General features: G+C 26.2%; 1 protein-coding gene and 1 pseudogene across 4 annotated transcripts in view; one reads left to right on the top strand and one right to left on the bottom strand.

Moving 5' to 3' along the window:
- The window catches only part of LOC145190865 (uncharacterized), a 44,555-nt gene that overhangs the window by 7,936 nt on the left and 14,930 nt on the right, over positions 1 to 21,689 (bottom strand). For all 3 annotated transcript variants that reach the window (XM_090067695.1, XM_090067696.1, XM_090067698.1), the window contains 9 exons: positions 19,019 to 19,052; positions 13,966 to 14,093; positions 12,593 to 12,671; positions 11,107 to 11,255; positions 9,518 to 9,680; positions 9,279 to 9,359; positions 7,346 to 7,491; positions 6,847 to 6,989; positions 6,139 to 6,192 (listed from right to left, as the gene is read on the bottom strand). In XM_090067695.1, the coding sequence (XP_089923821.1) occupies positions 6,139 to 6,192; positions 6,847 to 6,989; positions 7,346 to 7,491; positions 9,279 to 9,359; positions 9,518 to 9,680; positions 11,107 to 11,255; positions 12,593 to 12,671; positions 13,966 to 14,093; positions 19,019 to 19,052 (977 nt within the window). The remainder of the gene's footprint in view (positions 1 to 6,138; positions 6,193 to 6,846; positions 6,990 to 7,345; positions 7,492 to 9,278; positions 9,360 to 9,517; positions 9,681 to 11,106; positions 11,256 to 12,592; positions 12,672 to 13,965; positions 14,094 to 19,018; positions 19,053 to 21,689) is intronic.
- Positions 1,917 to 5,195, top strand: LOC149881901 (uncharacterized; annotated as a pseudogene). The gene is made up of 2 exons (XR_016445281.1): positions 1,917 to 3,158; positions 3,270 to 5,195. The product of XR_016445281.1 is annotated as an uncharacterized LOC149881901 (transcript).

Raw genomic sequence — 21,689 nt, forward strand, 5'->3', positions numbered from 1 at the left:
TTCTTGTTCATAATTTTTAAATAATAGGAAATTTTTGACAGCACCTGATACCTGATGTTTAATCCTTTTCATTCTCACATCCAGTTTTGCTGAAGACACTATAGGGTCCGATGAATCTAATGCTCGATAAAAAAACATCGAGCAAATTACTTTTACGAGAACACTTTCGAGAATGATACCTACGATTCTGCCTATAGTACTTATTACAAGATTCAGCTCCCTCTTCACAAAAAAATCCAGGTGATAATGGTAGTGTCATAATGTTTTTTGAATGACAAAGAATTTTATGAAGAGAGGCAGGCATTTTGAACCATTTATACTTATAAGTCCAAATGTTCGTGACAGTTAAGGGCAGCAAGAATTTTTACTTAAAAGCGAGTTATACTTAAATAAATATTTTGTGCATGTAGGCTTTCAGAAATAATATTTATTTAAAATCAAATTATAAAGATGATCACATGCATGTATTAGCAAGGCCGTAGACAACTTTTTTTGATGTTTGAGCTAAGCAACTTTGAAACATGAAGAAAACTCCATATTTAAGTATGTTCATATATATAAGGAATGAGGATGCTACGCAAAAAATTGCGGTGATTGGAGACGGGGAACAACAAAAACCCCAAAATGTTAGCCCCCCAGCCCCAAATATGAGGGCAATAAGCCAAGTTTGTTATTTTTTTTTTAATTTTAAATTTTTCTTATATTCATCAACAAATTTCAAATTTGATTCAATAATCTCTTTTTGATCGGCTTTAATGACTTTATAAAGTTTACACCCCCCTCAAATTGAGGTTTTTGTGAAATTCCATTATTCTGTTTGAAATTCTATAACTCTCAAACGGGGATTTTGAAGGGTTTATAACCTTAACCTTTTTGAAACCCAGAGTATTCACCTTTCATTTGGTACCAAAATAATTGATACTTTTTGATACTATAAAGAATGCGGGTCTTGTAAAGCCAAAAATATGGTAATAACCCCAAATTCCGTATCTCTCAATATTTCTTAAAATGTTTTATACGTGGAGAAATATAGATCTGATCAGTTGCAATCAATTGCTAAGAATCACATTTGTAACTATTAAATATGTGTTGTGGGAAAAGCTTCTACTTGTTTGTGCAAATTTTTTGCAAGAAATATCAGAAATTTTCTTTTTTTTTTTTTTTTTTTTTAAATTAATAAATATCATGGCCTACTTTATCTATACGGCCGGATATTTTGCATTTCTATTTTTTTTTTCAAAATTTGATTATTGAATCAAATTTTGAAAAAAAAAATAGAAGGCCAGTTTTTTTTCGTGAGGCGTTTTTAAAGGAGCAACTGGAGTTTCAAAGAATATGGTTAACAAATGTTGTATTGTGAATTGTCGTTCAAATTATGATGGTGAAGTATCTTCAGTAGTATTTTCGTTTCCAAAAATGAAGAGTTGAAAAAAAATTGGATTTAATTTGTAAATAGAAAAGATTGGACACCTACTAATTCTTCCGTAATATGCATAAAACATTTTGAAAAAAAATATTATAAGAAAGGTAATACTGTGAGGAGGGAAAATGATAAAATTGTAAACATTATCTTTAAGTTTTACCCGACTCAAGCATATAATATTCGAACAAAAAAGAGTGAGTCAAGCAACAAAAAGTACGCACGGAGACTTATTGAATTTGTCATATGAATAAGATGATAAAGCGAAAAGAAAAGTAAAAAGCAACAACAACCAAGAAAAGACGTACGCACAGAGACTTATTGAATTTGTCATATGAATAAACGATAAAGCGAAAAGAAAAATAAAAAAATAACAACAACCAAGAAAAGATGTACGCACGGAAACTTATTCAACCTGTCATATAAATAAATGATGAATAAGTAGCAAAACGGTAAACAACCGAAAACTATAAAAAGCTCAAAAAAAGAAAAGAAGTTTTGGGAGGACAGTTTCTGAAGAGAGTTTTTAAGAGTTTTTGAAGAGGTTTTAAAATGGCAAAGTAAGAGTTAAGAGTAAGAGATTTAAAAGATAATTTTATGAGAAAAGAGTTTTAAGAGATTTAAAAGAGGAATTTATGAAAAAAGGATTTTTAAAGATTTAAAGAGAATTTTATGAGAAGTATTTACGAAGATTTTAAAGAGAAACTTACGAGAAGAATTGGTAAGAAAAGATATTTGAGTAACTTTAAATAAGCGTTATTATCTGTATTGATTTATTGATATTTGCATGAGTTAATTTTAAGAGAATATATATTGATGAGAATATTTGAGAATATTTATTAAGAAAAATAAGTAAGAGAAGAAGAACCAGTAGTAAGTACTTTTGTTTGCATTTCGATTATTAATATTATTGTTGTTATTACTATATGCGTTAAATATTGTTATTGAAAAGTTTGATGCTTTACCGCGCACCTTAGCATATCCGCGCTATTACACTTACGTCACACAAATATAGAGTGCTTACCATTACACATTAATAGAACAATTGTTGAGTTTTATATTATAGAATATACTGAGGACGGCGAATTTAAGTTAAGCCATTTTGATTAGACCTTGCCCATTCCTAACCAAACTATTCCCAAACCTAGCCCTTTCCTAACCAAATACTCCCCAAACCATTAACCTTGTTCCCAACCTCCATATACCTAATCCAAACATAACACTAAACCCAAACTTCCCCTTCCCCTTCCCCTTCCCCTTTACTGCAACAGAACAAACATTAAAATAATAATAATAATAATAATAATAAAAAAATCCACCGCCCTCACAATACGAATCAACGTTTTCGATTAATAAAAAACTACTCCAACTATTTTGGATTGCACAAATTTCCCTGAAGAAGGTCCATCACAACTTATAAAATCTTCTAATTCGTTAAGAAAATCACCAACTAAAAGAATATTTCAGCCAGATCAATATGGACAGTTTTTATTGAGTGATTTGATTAATAACTTTGGTGATATTACTGAAAGTATTGCTCCAGATGGTTTTTCATTCTTGAAGTATGATGATCATGTAATTTTTTATAAATTGAGTCATAGTACTTTATCTATTCCTGAAGTTACAGAGTGCATTCGCATAAACAATGAGATGCATGTTAAATTATTTTACAAAGGTTCACCCCTGCTATTGCCTCAGTGGTTTCGTCATGGAAGAGATTGTTGTTTATCTTGTAAAAGTATGCTTTATAATTTTTCCTACCTACATTAAATCACAAGCTGAACAATTTTCATCTATATATTGACTGAATTACAGCAAACTAATTATATAAAGAAACCTATTTTTTCAGCTAAAATTATAAAGTATTCACTGATGTTACGATATACTTCTACTCAGTCATACCAACTTTTGCGTGAAGAATTGCCTTTACCATCAATATCTTTACTTAAAAAAATAAATAGTGGAAATATTGATGCTCTAAGTTGTGCAAAACATTTAAAATTAGAAGGGAAGATATCTCAAGACATTTGCTTGATTTTTGATGAAATGTACTTGCAAAAATGTGAAGAGTATTTTGGTGGAGAGATGATTGGTAGTGATGAGTCTGGAGAATTGTATAATGGAATAGTTTGTTTTATGATAGTTGGCCTGAAACAAAACATTCCATATGTGATTAAATCATCACCTAAAAAAACAATCAATGCTGAATGGTTGAAAGAAGAAATTTTTGAATGTCTTCATATTCTTACTGAATGTGAATTTAATGTTAGAGTTATTGTGTGTGACAACCATTCCTCTAATGTTTCTTGTTTCAAAAAAATCCTTTGTGCATCAAATCAACAAGCTGAAGATTTGTTTTTTATTTACAATCTAAAAAAGATTTACCTTTGTTTTGATGTTGTACATCTTATTAAAAATATCAGAAATAATTTGTTAAATTGTAAAAGATTTTTATTTTCAGATTTTAAGTTTGATGGATTTAAAGATCCTATAATTGTATGTGTCAGAGAAATAAAATGGAGCACCTTCCACAATATTTATGAAAAAAGACCTCGCTCTTGATGCTGGTTTGCGTAAAGCACCAAAAATAACAATGAAAGTATTACATCCAGGCAATTTCAAACAAAATGTTTCTTTAGCGCTTGCAATTTTTAATGTAACTACTTCTGCAGCAATTCACTCATATTTCCCTGATCTTAAAAGTAGTGCAGATTTTTTGACATTATTTTACAAGTGTTGGGTTTTATCAAATTCAAAAAGTCAGTATTCAACGTGTAATATTTTAGGTAATGCAATTGTTTCTGGAGATAAAAAACCTGAATTTCTTTGGGAAATGGCACACTGGATTTAAGCTTGGCAATTGCAAAAGGTACCAAACTGTGAGAAGTTTACTTTAAGTGCTCAAACAGCTGCAGCATTGATAAGAACACTTAATTGTCATGCCTCATTGATTGAGGACTCACTTAATGACAGATATAACTTTGTTTTAACTGGGAGGTTTCAAAGTGATTAATTAAAAAGGAGATTTGGACAATATAGACAAATGAGTGGTGGAAGATTTTTGGTTGGTTTAAAAGATGTCACTATTTCTGAAAAAATATTAAAAATCAAAAGTATAGTTAGAGAAAGTATTAACTTTGATGATAGTTTGAAAGTGCCACTCGAGTCAGAAAATAATTTAACAGATTTGAAAAACTTTCTTCTTGATATCGATCCAACTCAGTGTACTCCAGAAATCATGAATCTAGCACCAGAAAGTAGAGAAGTAGGTGCTCATATTGCTGGATATATAGCAAAGAAACTAAAAAAATGCTTTGGTACATGTTGCCAAGAATTTTTATGTTGTGCTAATATTGATGAAAGCAATCCTGATCATACTTATTTAACAATTATTTCTAGGGGTGGTCTCACTATTCCTTCACCATAACTTTTGGATTATGTTTGCACATCGTTTGCTATGATTATAACTCTTATAACAAAATAAAGAAACTTAATTTACATGCACGACAAGCTTTAGAATATTTGTTAAATCACTTTTGTGACTCTTTTCAGACTTTTTCTTGTCCCATGCATGAGAAAACTGGGATAAAACTTGCTGGAAGAATTGTTATCAACATTTTTCTTAATAATAAAAGAATTATCTCTACCAGCGAAGTAGTTGTTGATCATGTAAAATCTTTTAAAAAGAGAAAATTTGTAAAAACTCAATAAATTATATAAAATACAATTTTTTATTTTGATGAAAAAATAAAAAGATTTAAAGATTTTATATAAATATTCTTGTTTTTTAAATTGTGTCTGTTTACTTAAATTCTAAGTTTTAAAATAAAGGCTTGTTTTGATATCTTTTTATTTATTTATTTCTTATATAATATTCGTTTAGTATCTAAATTTATGAATATAAACTACTTTTGTCGACTTTTTAAATTTAGAAAGTAAAATACATTTGCAAATATTCAAAAAGTCTTAAGTTTTCGAAACATTACGAAAACTTAAGACTTTTTGAATACTGGCCTTCTATTTTTTTTTTCAAAATGCAAAATATCCGGCCGTATAAATAAAGTAGGCCATGATAAATATCAATTTCGATAACCTACAATATGAATACCGTGAGAGATATTTTCAAAGTTCGTTTAGCTACAAATTTCTATAACCCCTAGTTAATAAAAAATCATATTTAAATTGAAAATAAAAAATTGTGATTTTTGATTTTTGTGATCAATTTTTATTATTTTATCCCATAGTGCACTGGTAAAAATTAGACTTGTATTCCAGTTAGCTGTTAGGAGTTATCTCACGATCAGGAATTATCTGCAATTACCATCTTTAGAGAACCTATATAATTATTTGGTGTAATATTGCTAACAACAAGAGATGTAACTCTTTAATTTACAAATAATTACTTATACTTCTTTTGAAAAAGCGGAGCAATATGGACCGCATTTATCAAAAAAAAGTCAGACAGATAACTCAAACTCTCCCGATAGTTTCTTATGCAGCGTAACCTATATCCCATTAAAGAATGAAATTGTCCTTAGGAGTGTTATTTGTGTTGACATTCTGTCAAATGTCTCAGATCCATAACTGAAGACCAGTATTATCTGGACAAGAGCATATCTTGATTTTCATGAAAACAATCTCTAATTGGCTTAAAAGCAAAAAAAAAAAAAAAATAAAAAAAAAAAAAAAAAAAAAAAAAAAAAAAAAAAAAACGTTACCATCAAAATCTTTGAAAAATACTTTTAGAAAAACGATCTCTGCAGGGAGCAATGCTAAATAAGTAAAAGGTATCCCTATATAAATCGGAAAAAGAATGTTAGGCTACAAAGTAACTAAATAACCTCTGTAAATAACAAACTGTTTAAAGAACGAAAGTAGCTTCATATATATATATATACTTATATATATATACATATATATATATACATATATATATACATATATATACATATATATACACATATATATACACATATATATACGCATATATACATATACACACATATATATATACATATATATATACATATATATGTGTATATATACATATATATATATGTGTATATATACATATATATGTGTATATATACATATATATGTGTATGTTAACATATATATGTGTATATATACATATATATATATGTGTATATATACATATATATATGTGTATATATACATATATATATGTGTATATATACATATATATATGTGTATATATACATATATATATGTGTATATATACATATATATACATATATATATACATATATATATATGTATATATACATATATATACATATATATATATGTATATATACATATATATACATATGATGCTACTTTCGTTCTTTAAACAGTTTGTTACTTAAAAAAGGAATTGTTTAATATTTTATTTTTGTAAAAAATAACATTATGAAAAATTTTACCTTTTTTAGTTGATTGTAAAATGTAATCCAAAGTAAAATCAGGAGAACAATACTCAGGTACATTATAAAGTTTGATTATACTTTTTAAGAGCACTTCACCCGGCTGCTTAAATTGTGGATTTAAGCGATTTGTCGAGTTGCATCTTTAATAAAAATCAAACTTCAGTTTCAAATAGAAAGTATTATTATGAGGCAGCTACAATAACAAAAAGATAGAAGCCTTTTCTTAGTAATTTGTAAAAAAGGACACAAAATGAATAAAAGAACTTTTTTTTAAGGTTTATTGCTTAATTAAAAGCTATAAAAGACAACACTCTATTTTATGAGACATTCAAAGTATCAAATGATTATAGACAACAGTAATTATCACCGTCTTTAACATTTATACAACAGGGTTTTACATTTAAAACTGTGGTAATAAAGTTAATAATTGATTTCATTATTTACTTAACATATAAACTACATGCAATATTTAAGAGAAACTTTAGACATGTTTTACCTTGATCGAGTTAAAAGCTGCAAATTTTTTATGCTTATCTTTAAAAACAACATCAATTCTTGTTTTTGTAGGTTTTGAAATTTATTTAGACATTGTTCAAACTCATTCTTCATCATTAGTATTTTTTGTTGGGTGGCTGTAATCAACTAAAAAAGAAATTTTCGAAAGAAAAAAAAAAATTTGGAACATTTTTTGATTATATATATATATATATATATATATATATATATATATATATATATATATATATATATATATATATATATATATATATATATATATATATATATATATATAATCAAAGGATTCTTATTAGGTAATAACTTTAGAGTGACTGGGGCAATTCAATTTTTCAAATATTATTCACAATATCTTATGAATTTATAAATTTATATAGGTCAACAAAAAAATGTTTTCTTCTTTTTCTAGCAAACAAATTTAGAGAAGTTTATGATTAATTTAAAGCTCACAGAATATTGAAGCTTAAAACTTAAACATGAACTTGACTTAATTTACATCAAACGAATTCATATTTAAAAACTGGTATTTCAGTATTTTATGTTTTTTTACAACTTTGATTTATATTTTTATTCATATTACAAGTGTTATATATGTATATTTGAAATAACAACACCTCATTTGACTTCTGGTTAATTCTGTTTGATGAAATCATATCATTCATCAGGGCAGAGTATAATAACTTCAAGTAAACTTTGAAATAATAATAATATAAGAAAATCCAAATCATGCAGACTTTTAAAATACCTTTTGTTTCTTGCCAAAAGCTAAAAATACACAATGCCTATGACATTGCATAGACTGATATATAACTTTGTTTTGAATGAATATCTACTAATAAACTAATTTGATGAACCAAGCATCATACTCCATGACCTTTTTGGTCAACATTATTTTCTATCCACTTCTCAGCACTTGTTATTACTCATTTTAAAAAAGAATAATTTTTTTTCATGTTTAAAGAAATTATTGCAGGACCTCCCTGAAATTCATCTGATAATTACTTTATGAGATGAATTTCTTGGAACTCATATGGCACCCAAATATTGATTCCATGAATGTCTTATTTTGTTATTATTGAGCTAAATGGGCTTGCTGAACATTCAGCATTTTCAAAATCACCAGTAGTGAGTGACTGAAACCAAAATTTTAGTTCAGTAAAATCTCCTAATTAAAATTTCGATTGATTTGGGCAATAACTTGAATCAAAATTTCCGACGAACGAATGTTTTGGTTTCACCTGGAGCCGAAAGTTTCCGTTACTAATCACAGAATCGATGTTTTACGAATCCTATCTGACACTATCGATGTTTTACGAATCCTATCTGACCTTTAAAATATTGTTGCCACATATTTCGCATAATTATCTAACACGTTTACTTTAATTAACTAGACCTTTGCTGAAATAAAAAAAAAAACTATTCAAACTATTATGCAGTCACTTTGGTGGGTTTCACAAGGATGTTTATGCAGACGTAATATGACCCCAATCAATAATATGTGCAGTTTTATTATCTTCGAACTTTTTACTAATGCACATTCATTTTCACAACTTTATGACTTATAAAATGTTGTATGAATATACAATATCTTTTAAAATGTGCTGTATTTTTAATCTCAAAAACCTACTATAAAAACATTTCAGAAACCTTATGCAAGAAAAAAATATCATTTTTTGTAAAAATTTATTTTATTTTTCTATTAAAAAAAATTTTTTTTTTAAATTTAGTTCACAGGTGTTTCTAGGATTCAGTTTCTATTACTGCTTGAAGGTCCCAAGTTAATTATTCATTTGTTAACAAAGGTTTTGTGTTACAACATAAAACAATTAAATAACTATTTAAAAACAAAAACTTTATATTAAATAACTATTTAAAAAAAAAAAACCTTTAAAATCAACTTACAAAACTTTTACCTCATTTCGATGATTTTTAAGTCTTGACTTTCCAAACCCATTGTTTTGAATAATTTTTTTGATAATATCTTGTTTTAATAACTTTAAAAATAATTTTAAACTTTAAAAGTAATAAAAAAGATTTTATTAAAATAACATTCATTTTACTTCATGCAAATTGAAAAACTAAACTTATTACTTAAATAAAGTATTACTTAAATGGCTTATTTTGAAAATGCATATTTATATCAAATTGTTACCACAGTTTCATCAAACTTCTCAATCAAGCTATACTTGCTTTCCATCAATTGAATTGCATTCTGTTTTTCCTTTTGCTCCATTTTAAATAGCAAATATTTATCATGCAGAGCAGATTCCTCTGCAATGTATGAGTTAATTGCTTGTTTAAGATGTAGAAAACACCTATAAAATTAATTCAAAAATAAAAGCAAATTATATTGCAATTTAAAAAAAGCATTTTGTTTACAATTTGATGAAAAATCTTTATTTTTTGTGTTATAAATTTAAAAATAAAACAGATTAACAGCTTTCCTTAAAAGAGTTTGATAAGTGTGTCATATGTCACATTCTTAACTTTTTGAAATATACTGTGTTTAACTAGAACTAATGCAATTTACACATCTAGAACTAATCTTGGAAAATCATCTACAAATTACTTATTATTAAAACTACTAATTAATGATACATCTTACAAACTACATCCTAGTAAAAGATTGCAGAAACAGGTTACCAGAAACCAGAAGTGCAAAAAAAGGTTACCAGAACATAATTATTAAAAATTTATCCCAGAATTTTTTTTTTAATTAAAAGCTTAAGATGGAGAGAAATCCTATGGGTATAGTAGAAACACTGGTGTTCAAAGTGGACAATATGTATCATCAAGAACAGCTCAAGTTCCAATTACCTTTACTAATACTTATATCTAATCACTATTGTGGTCTCAAACACACAGTGAAAATCAGTGAAATGAATACCTTTTAATGAAATTTCTTTCTATAAAGATGTCAGTATTGTAAAACTATTATTATCTTTTGGCTCTGCATCAATATGCTTCAGCCACTTGTTAACCACATATTTTTCTTTTTCTGAAAAATTTGAACTTACATTAGTACCATTTGAACCTTTTTCAGTAAAACTTACAACTAAAAAACATTTTCATTTTTTTGGTCAATATAGAATGATTATTTTAATTTAAAACTATTTTTTTTTTCCTTATTAATACCCTTATAATTAAGTAAATTTTAAAAGATCCTTTACTAGTAAAACTTAAAAAAAAATGATTTTAACTTGGAACATATTTTGCTTTTGTATTTTACTTTCTGAACCTATATAAAAAAATTTAATGAAAACATTTTAAATTGAGTATATTTCAGCTCTTATATAGTATGGGGACTTGAAATACTTTTTGGTATTTGTGGAAATGTATGCTGTGGTATAATCAATGTGCAGTATTTTGTGGACTAAAATAATTGAATCATATCAATAGCCTGTAAAGTATTAATTTAAAGATTTAGGTTGAAATTTTGTAGTTCCTTGTACAAAAAAGAGTTTTAGTTTGTAGGTTAAAAGTTTAAGCTACTTTCTAGAATTAATACTTTTGGTAAAATTGTCTTAGAAAAAGCTGTGACTTTACTAAATTCTATCTTTCTAATTTTAAGAACAACTTTTATAAAAGAAAATTTATAATCAATAATATTTGGCATATTGAATGAAATATGTCAATTATTAATTAGTTGTTAGAAGAAAAAAAAAGAAAAAAGAAAATAGAAAAAAAGACCAAAAAAAATCCATTTTGTATTATACATATTTATAGTAAGACATTTAATACCGTATTTTTTCTTTTTTATCTTCTGAGAAGTTTGTCAAAGTTTGACTGATTTTGCTGTTAGCATGGTCCAACTGTTGTTTAAAATAGCAGAATTCGTTATCAGCATTCTCATGTGCTAAAAATGTCTCATAATGAACTACTTGTTCTTCCTGCAAATAATCAGTGTAATAAATAAAACTATACTTATTGAGAAAAATCATAATAAAATTGAGTCTTAAAGTAATAATATGACTATAAAAGCATACACTAAAAATAACCTGGTTCTCTAGAGGAAACCCTCCTTTATTTTTAAACAGTTTTTCACATTCAAAGTTCCATTTACTTTATGTATTAAAGGCTTTGGCTTACTTTAAATAAACCTTTTAAGTCAAATCAAAATACAAACTACAATTAAACATTTTGATGATATTTAAAAAACATTTTTGAACAGAAACCAACTTTTTTGTTAAATCATTCCATTGGCAGATGAAATGATTTAAGAAAAAAGCTAATTTCCTCCTCCAATATATATATATATATATATATATATATATATATATATATATATATATATATATATATATATATATATATATATATATATATATATATATATATATATATATATATATATATATATATATATATATATATATATGTTAATTTTGCACCAGTCAAGCACTTTAAATGACTAAAAATAATATTATAGGAGAGACAGAATTCTCTAAAAGATTCTGTCTTTCCTATAGTAATGTTAAGTTTGTTTATTAATTTGGAAACTACAGATTTTTCCATCAATAGTTTCTAGATGAATGAACAGAAAAAACTTCTAACATTTTTAATTTAAAAAATTCTCTGCGTAATTACTTATCACTTAAAGTTATAAATATTCATAAAATTTAACTTTTTTAAATTAATCTGTTTAAAATTGGCAACAAAAAATATTTTACTTTTACTTTTAGAAAATATTTCAAAACAGTTTGCAGTGCAAAATAGCTGCATTACTTTTGATAATACCAAATTTTGTTACTCTTTGAGTTTTCCTAATAAGCAAAGAGTTATTCTATTTAACCTGTAAATATTTAAAGCCCTACTTTATCTAATAATTTTGCTTTAATACTCCTAAAAAATTAACATAGTATAAAATATCTTATCTTTCTTTCGGTACCAAGGTAAAACTGGTGTTGTACAACAACTACCATTACTTACACTACTTACATTGCTTTGTCAATCTTGCAGTGAAACAACTTTTTAGATGACATTTTTTATGCATCAAAAATAAATCACTTTTCATTTAGACTAATGTAAAACTATATGGATACTAATCCAGTAATGCTGTCTTAATAAATGGATGATTCAATTTTATTTTGCCATGATTGCATAAAAATTTTCTTCATTGTATAGCCATTTTTTTTGGCCTTTATTCTAGAACTTCAAAAAGAGCAAAGAAAAAGCTACTTCACCAAATAAGCTGATAATAAACCAAACTAGATGATGAAATGAATACCTGAATGAGCCTCCTCATAGTTTGCAATGTTACTTGTTGATTAGCAATGTCATGCAACTTTCCAGTTTCATACTTAAACCTTAAAAAAAATTTTTAAGACAAGTATTTAAGACAAGTATAGCCATAATTAAATTTTGTACCATTATGTAATCAGAGAGGTATGTTACAGGCTTGGCCTTAGGATGTTAGAAGCCCTTGGGCAAAAGCAAAATTTTTAGCTGTATTGGGAGACCTTACTCATACAGATAATGTAAAGTATAATAACATCCTCTATTGTTTAAAAAAATTTCTCAAATGGTTGCCCTGGGCCAAGGCTTAGTATAGTACAAAGGTGGATCCTGCAAGTTATAAAATGCAATGCAAATAATCTATCATTAAAAGCTGTTATTTCAATAATTTTTTTAAAATTTTTCTTTGTTTTCTTGTATTAAATTGTTTTATTTTTTTAAAATTCTGCTTTATTTTTTCAAAATTTTTATTTTGTTTTCAGAAAGTTGAGCATACAAATATTGGTTAGTGTTTTATTTTGTACCTTGTAATATGAATACTAAGAATTTTTTTAAAAGACAAAACATTTTCACTTATTTACATTCCATCCTTAGAATAGAAAAACTAGTAACATTTTACTTGATAAATTTTAAAATAAAAAAAAAATAAGTTAAGCCTGTTCCCTGCTCAAAAAAAAAAAAAACAAAGGAAAAACTTTTCAGAGACAACTACTTAATTTTTATGACCATAAATGTATTGGTAGTTGTGAAAAAAAATGAGTAGTTGTGTAGACTTGAACAAATAAATAAAGCTAAAAAAAAGTCATTATTTTCAAAGGTTCAAAATTTCAGTAATTATTTTCAAAAATTCAAAAAGTTTCACATTGTAAAGTAGGAATTAGAAGAAAGCTCAGAAGCCTCAGAAACTAGTATTGATTATCTATATTACACATTTTTAATGTTATATTATATATAATATTATCCTATAATATATATATAGTTCTAAATTACATATTATATATGTTTATATTATGTATTGTCCATAATACTATATTTCACATAGCATATAACATTGTTATATTATAAAACATAAAATACCACATTGTACTTAATATACAGAATATTTATTTAGTTAACCATTACATAGTTCATCAACCAAGATTTTTGGTAAATACTTACTCTGAACCTAATATAATTCTCTTTTATAACGTAAACTTATAATTATTTTTTTTAAAACTAAAGCTATGACTTTTTGCAAAGTGATAACTTTAGATGTTTTGTTTTCTATTTCTATATGACCTGAGTTGAGGCTAATTTTTAAAACTGTAGTTGATTAGTTGAGATGAGATTGATGTTATCTATTAGCAAAATAAAAACAATACTAACATTAGATTGATTGTGTCTGCTTTCCAATTTATTTTTTTAGTTATTTCTTTGAGTTTGGAAGAAGATTCTTGTATATTAGCAATATATGCATATTGAAGGCTACTGGGTTTGTGGTTTTGCAACAAATTCTAAAAGTCAAAAATATTCCTTTAACATTACAAAATTATATACAAAACATTTCTCACAATATATCAAAGTCATACTTAGAACATGTAAATGGCACCAACTAATCTTGAAGAGATCTTTAAAGATCTTCTTACATGCTTTTTATTTTCATTTATGAAATGACATATTTGATGGTATGTTTGATTACTTACTAATGGTATGTTTGATTACTTACTAATGGCATGTTTGATTACTTCCATGAGAAAAAAGAAAAATTATTATTAGAATAACAAATATTGTATATGCTATAGCATTATTATATTAAAAACATGAAAAAAAAAATTAAATTTAAATTTTCAGGTTCTAACATAAATGGAATTTAGATTTCATTAGATGACATATAAAGCTATAAAGCTAGCACTTATATATCAAAGTATTCATGTTGGTATATGAGTTCACTAGATAACCTTTCTTGAAAACAATAAGTTGCATATAATTAGAATTAAATTCATAATTAAATATATCAATTAAATACAGTCAATATTATGCATTTGAGAAGAAAACAAATGGTAAACATTAAGATAATCATTTTAAATTATTAATGGACTAAAAAAGTTAGATTAAGTTATTAAATTAAACATTTACACAATACCTGAAATTTCTAAAAAAATTAATTAAATAGAGAATAACATTAAAAATGCTGTTATATGTTGAGATTATCATTAAATATGTTGTGCTATTTAACATAACCTCTTAAAATTATTGAAGAACTCAGTTTTATGTTGAATTTATCATTAAAAATACTGTGTTTTTTAACATAAGATATTAAAAAGCTGATGGCTACTTCCCCAAACTTGTTTTTGTCAGGCATTTGCTACAATTAAAAACTCAGCAATATGATTTAAAATTGATTCATGGAACAATCTTAATAATGTGATTTACTTTTTGCTTGCATTACATGTATTTTTAGTAAGCTGGTTGTGGGCATTTTGATTATCAGGATTTACAAAATTGCACTGATGCATTTAGGTTTGCATTTTTCATGAAAAACATCTTTATCTATCTGTTTTTTTTTCTTTTTCTTTTTACATTTTATCAATTAAATGTATTTTTAAATAAAAAATAAGCTAATATTTGATTGTGATTGATTCTAAATTGATTTTGAAATTTGGAAAATAGAAAACTGCTTTTGACATACAGAAAATGAAAATTGCTCCAAAGGAAATATTTCTTACAACCTATTACATCCTGCATGCAAAGCAAATGAAATATCCTTTAATACATACCACAAGCTTTGTGTAAAGAATCAGTAAAATATTGGAAAGTAACACATAAATGTATTTCAGTATATAACAAACATTAAAAACAAAATACAAAATATCCCAAGATTTTAGGTTAAAGAAAGACTAAAAAAATTATTTGAATAATCATTCTCAGATTCAGTATGCTACAGCTTTCTACTGGAGAAGGTTTTTACTGGAGCAGGAGCAATTCTTCCAGAAAAGACTGGCATACAATCTTTTTTGAAAGTTGCATTTATTGATTTATTAGTATGTTTCTAGTATTTCAAAGGACTAAAATATATACAATAAATATAAGTTTTACAGCTTTGTTTATTATTGATCTGTTAAAGCCAGCTGAATGAATGCTGAAAAGGCAACTAAAAGATCTCTCTATAGAGACTCTTGTTGGTGGTAAGATGGAAATCCTACTGGCATCTATGAGAACTTCCACCAAGTTACTAGATTTTCACAGTTAACACTTTTCTAAATAAGAGAAATACTAAATAACTTAACTTTTACTCTCTATTCAGCTATTTGTGCCATTTTAGAAAATAAGTGTACAAAGTTTTTAATTGTTTTCATTCTGTATTTTTCACTGTTTTATTAATATTAGTTTGATCATTTTCTATAAAACATTGCATAATAAGACTGATAACCAGTTAAGTCACATTTCAGATTTTTTTAGGATTTTGAAAAGATTTAAAAATTAAGATAATTAGAAATGGGTTAAAAAAAGTAAGCAAAACAACAAACAAGCAGATGATAAGTATAAAGGATGGCTCCAGAATTAGCAATAGAGAAACAGCAAGAAGATTATTCATATCAGAGAATATTGCCAGAAAAACTCTAAAAACATTTGTCATGATTTAGTCAAAGATTTATTCAAGGTCTAAATAAGATCTATAAGTAATCTAAAACTATTTGGAGAGGTGTTCCAACTAAAATTTGAAAAAATCTTGTTAAACCCATATAAAGAGATGCATAGCTTGCAAGAAAGCAAATGGAGGATATTTTAAGTAGTAATTATGGTATTTATTGCTGATGAACCAATTTTGATTTGTTGCAGTTTTTTTACACATTTAATTGTTAAGCTTGATAACATTTAAAAATATAATTTTATTTTTAGTATGGCATCCTAGTTCAAGATTTATTTAAAAACAGCTTTTTGAAAAAATTTAAAAAAATTAGGTCAATATCCTCTTTTAAGATATTCTTATGATACTTTAAGTTTTAAACAAACAAAAAAAAGAAAACAAAACAAAAAACTTAATATGCTTTTTTTTTAATGTATATAATTATTCAATGATGTAATTAGTGAATGATATATATTTAAATACATATAAATGATCATTCACTAATAATTGAGCCCCATCTGCAGATTAAATTTAACAAAATACAACATGATTAGAAGAACTTGTGAAGTAAACTTTATCAAAAGTAATTTAACATATTTTTAAATAACTCAACTAACTTCTAGTAGAAAAGAAACTTTTTGCACTTTTGCAGGTAAAATACTATTTCAATCTTTATTCAATAAGTAAATACTTTAAATGACAGCTTAAATTTACAATTTGATTCTCCTTCATTTTGTAAGTTTTTGAAGATTGTGTTAAATTAAGAAACTTGAATTTAGTGATAACAGTGAATATCCTAATATAGTGCCAAAACTAGGCAGCTATAGATCTGAACATGTTAATGAACTATGGGCCGGGTTGTTTTCATATTTGGTGTGTTATCTATGCAAACTCATAGTTTTTTTCAAAGAACCAACTTCTTTTAAAGCAGTTTTGATTACTTTGGCAAAAAATTCTTCTGTGTGTCTCTCAGTTCTTGTACAAATAATTATAAATATGCTACAAGTATCATTTATTTATCATGAATAAAACATTTAATTCAAGTAACATATCTATAATTATTTGTTATATGTAATTGTTACTCATTATACACAAACATTTTTGTATCAGCTAATATATATCAACTCCTATTAAGATTATTAAGATTATTAAGTTTCAGAGCTTTCATACCTGTTGCTACACTTTTCTAATGAATTGGATTTTTTAATCCCTTCATTATTGTAATTTAAAAATCTGTTATATAAAAATATATTTATTAACCAAAAACCAAAAAAAATTTAACTTAACTAAAATATATTTTTTTGTTATTATAAATACTATTAAGTTATTAACATTTCTACTTTAATATATATGCAAAATATAACTAATATTTTCCCAACAGTTTGTACTGATGCCACAGCTTCTTTTGCATTTTTGTAAGTTTCATTTAGTTTTCAAGAAGTAAATCAAGGAAACTCATTCTCCGTGAGTTTTAAATGATAGTTTTAAAACTATCCTAATAGCATGCGTTAAAAATACTAGCATTTTAAGAGTTTGAAATCTTATTGATATTTACTAATTTTTTATAAATAGCTAAAACAATCACAGACATTCCATCAGCAGTTTGAGGAGAAAAGGAATAATAACTTCACAGCACTAAATCAGCTCTCTTACTGAATTTTTATATAAAAAAAAAATGCCCTAGACAGAATGCACAGGGAGCCCAATTATGACTTTTTAAATACCTTTTCTGAAAAAGCTCCACAAAATGACTAACTCAAAGAAAAGAATATGATTTATGTAACAATCATTGAATACTCTGAGTTGTTTGGAAAACAAATTGAGATAAAAAAATGTCCATAGTTACTATAAAATGTTATGTACCTAACATAAATACTACAATAAAAAAAAAAGATATATTTAGAGATAAAACATGTAAATGCTACAACTTAATTTAAAAAAATGAAAAAAACAAAAAACCTTTTTTTCTCAACCCTATGCGTATTGTGGCATCATGCATATAAATCCTAATACCAAGTCAAACTAATTTGAAGTAAGATGCCAAACCATATGAGAAATTTTACAATTTGGTAAAATCCATCATTCTATCATTGGTAAAAGTGTTTTGTAGCACCTAAGATTTTAACTTCAATGAGAAAACACTCCAATAGGAAAATAGCATCCTGAATTTTCCTCTATTCTACCAAAAACCCATAGACCCTAGCACCAATTGCCAGAATTATACCTATGCATACAACTAGAGCTGGATGCAGATAACCTTAATAACAACACAATGAAAGGTTGAAAAATGAAAATGATGAGAATTAAAACTGATTTTACAGTTAAAATATCTTAGAGAAAGAATCAATAGTGTCATTTTTAAAGAAAACTGCAGCAATAGATTTGTGAAAAAATCCTGCTAAATGCAAGTTAGGTATGGATGAATTCTTCAATTAAAAAACCCATTATAAAAGAAAAATAATTGTTACATGTTTGTTTGAAAAAATGTTCATAAAGCTTACTAGTAAAATAAAATAGGCAAAACTTCATTAGTTTTTTTGATAACTAAAAGAATTTGGAAAAAAAACTTAACAAACTTAAACATTTTAAAAGTTAACAGTTTTCTAAACCAGTGTAATTAATTACTATAATTACTATATTAAAGTCTGAGTGCAGATTTTAATTTTAAAAATGAATGAGTATACATTTAAATGTTGAACTACATTTTTTCTTCAATTAATAATTTATAAACTTAAGTTTTTCAATTAAGTAAATTTAAATGAAAGTGGATTGTTTATTACCAATCTTTTATACCAAAGTAAAATAACTTACATTAACATTTCTCAACAAATCTTCATTTACTTCCCTGATAATAAATGGAAACAATATTATAACAGCATAAATAGCTGCACAAGTATTTATATTCATGAAGAAAATCTTAGCATTCAAATTATAAAAAAAAAGAAAAAGTTAAAAATTTTTTACAGCGGTTAACAAATTAATTATGATACTTAACTACTATAAAGAGTTTTCTTTTTTTTTTAAATTTTATTTCTAAGATGTGTCTAAAAGTGCTACTAAAATTAGCAATTGTTAAAAAGTTGTTAAATATATAAAAAGTCAAGCAAATTACCCACAAGCTGTAATTGTTGAAAAGATGTAACCCTTTTGCCATCATAATATAATTATCATAATACAATTATTATAATATAATCATCATAATATAATCATCATAATATAATCATCATAATATAATCATTAATTATAATCATTAAGCAAAAACCAATTTTTATAATGGTAACTTTACCTTCCAGTATACCTAATTCTATTTTAATATGAAAGTTGCCCAAAAATTCCTCAAGCTTGGTAACAATTTTATAATCTGTCACTAACAATTTGAAATCATAATAGACTAAATACAAATTATAAAATCTGGACGTAGTTGTTTGTCATAAAATTTCTACTCACTAGATGGCCCAGAGAATGTGGGTATCTAGATGGCTTCTTCTTTAAACCTTAAAGCTTCAGACTTATCTTTTGGGATTAGTTTCTATTTCAAAACTTCAACATTGTCATAATTTTGTACAATAAAAAGGAGTTTATCATCTTCTGGCTGAAGTTTAGTTCCTTTACAGGATATGATCTCAGAGTGTTCCCAATGAAGAAAAACCCCAATCTGATGAAGATAATAATGCTAAAATGCAAACCAAGACTCTAAGCAACATCTGCAAAATAGGAAACTTTAATTAAGTATTCCGATAAGTTAAAATGCTGCTTAAACCATCATCTTTTGCTGGTCTTGGCTTGGATTTGTATTCATTCCAGTCAGTCTCAATTGGAGATTTGGCCAGATTTCATAAAAATCCTGTGAGAGTGCTTAAGCTATCAAAGGGTCTTCTTTCTCCTTTTCCATAGCCTGAATAAATTGGGCTGAAAAAATGAATTTCATAATAAAAATCTTTGATATTTTATCCATTCATTTTAAATTACTTTTTCAATTCAACTTGATCTCTTTATTAACAGTTTCAAACATTTAATTATCTTGTGTTTATTTAGTAAATCATGATTGGTAGTTTTCATGATTGATGATCAGCAATTTGTATATTTCTTGAAAACTTTGTGTGATACACTACACAACAATTCCACAAGATTTGACCATTCCAAATCCAGAGAAATATTCATTGAACAATTTAATCAATATTTTGAAAAATGATTCAGTCCCCCTGTGACTATTCTTGGGATAGTTTTTATTTAGAAAGTGTTCTTAACATTTTCATTACATTTTGGATCACCTTGGTTACAGAATTCCATCATGTTACAACAGGATAATTTTGGCATAATTTTCTTCCTCTATAAAATACTGAAAAAAAAGAATTTTACTTTTATTTTTCAATAAAATCTGTTGCATTTATAATATACTTTACGTACAAAAAGATTTTTCAGAATAATAATGACCCATAAAACTTTGAGAACCACTTAATCACTTTTGATAACTTTTTTGTTGTCTTTTGCTCAATTTAGTACAGACACCTTGCTAGAGCTTTTGCACAACAGTTATTGTAAAATTTTGTGATGCAATACCCCAAACTCAGAAATATTGATTGATGTTTGCTGCAATTTTATTAATTGGATGAAGTTGTGGCATGTTTGCTGGATTCGTGCTTTTAGGTATGAAATATGCCTTTTTGTTAATACCATTCAATTACACTTCTTGAGCAATGGCAAGATGCAAGATAAGACTAGAAGTTGGGTGGATCATCATGCTTTCAGATCATAGGCATAAGTTGCATTATTAAAAAATCTTTGATGTAGTGAATTGTCAAGGATTGATTTGGATCATTTAAATTTGATCACAATATTGAAAGGTAAGTTGTTTTTGGAGTCCAACTTCATAATTTCCAGATTCCATCTAAGTTATTTGCTGCTGTTAGATTTATACTGTATGTGTTTGCAAATTTCATAATAAGCTTGGTGATTTCAAAATAAGTGTTCCATAGTTATTTTTACACATGTAGCTTGTTATTGTTAAAATAAAAATTTTTGAAAAAAGAAATTAAAAAAAACAGTCAAAAAGTGAAAATGAGTAGTAAAAAAAAAGCCCATCTTGCCATAAATGACACCATGCCTAAAGACATTGCCAAGATGCTAAACAAGCCTCTGAATACTATTTACACTATGACTAAATGTTTTCAAATGACTGATTGTGTTAAGAGGAAGCCTGGCAGAAGTTTAAAGAGGTCAGTTCAAATTCCTTAATTCATCAAGCGTTGAATTTTATAAAATCCAGAATGGTCAATAAGGAAAATGGCTTAAAATTTTGAAAAATCAGGAAAGGATCAGAAAACTACACAGTGTTATAAAATGGGTTCTAACCTTGACTTTCTGACCCGAGAAAACCCTTTTGTGGAATGATAGCCCACACTATGGGGATCACTTGGATATAAGTATTAAAATCAGATTACAACGTCATGGCAAGTTATTGACAGGGCCGTACCGAACGACA

This window comes from Hydra viridissima, unplaced genomic scaffold, assembly GCF_058129835.1.
Source record: "Hydra viridissima isolate aposymbiotic clone 2 unplaced genomic scaffold, HvirCarnegie_v1 scaffold_11, whole genome shotgun sequence".
NCBI lineage: Eukaryota > Metazoa > Cnidaria > Hydrozoa > Anthoathecata > Hydridae > Hydra > Hydra viridissima.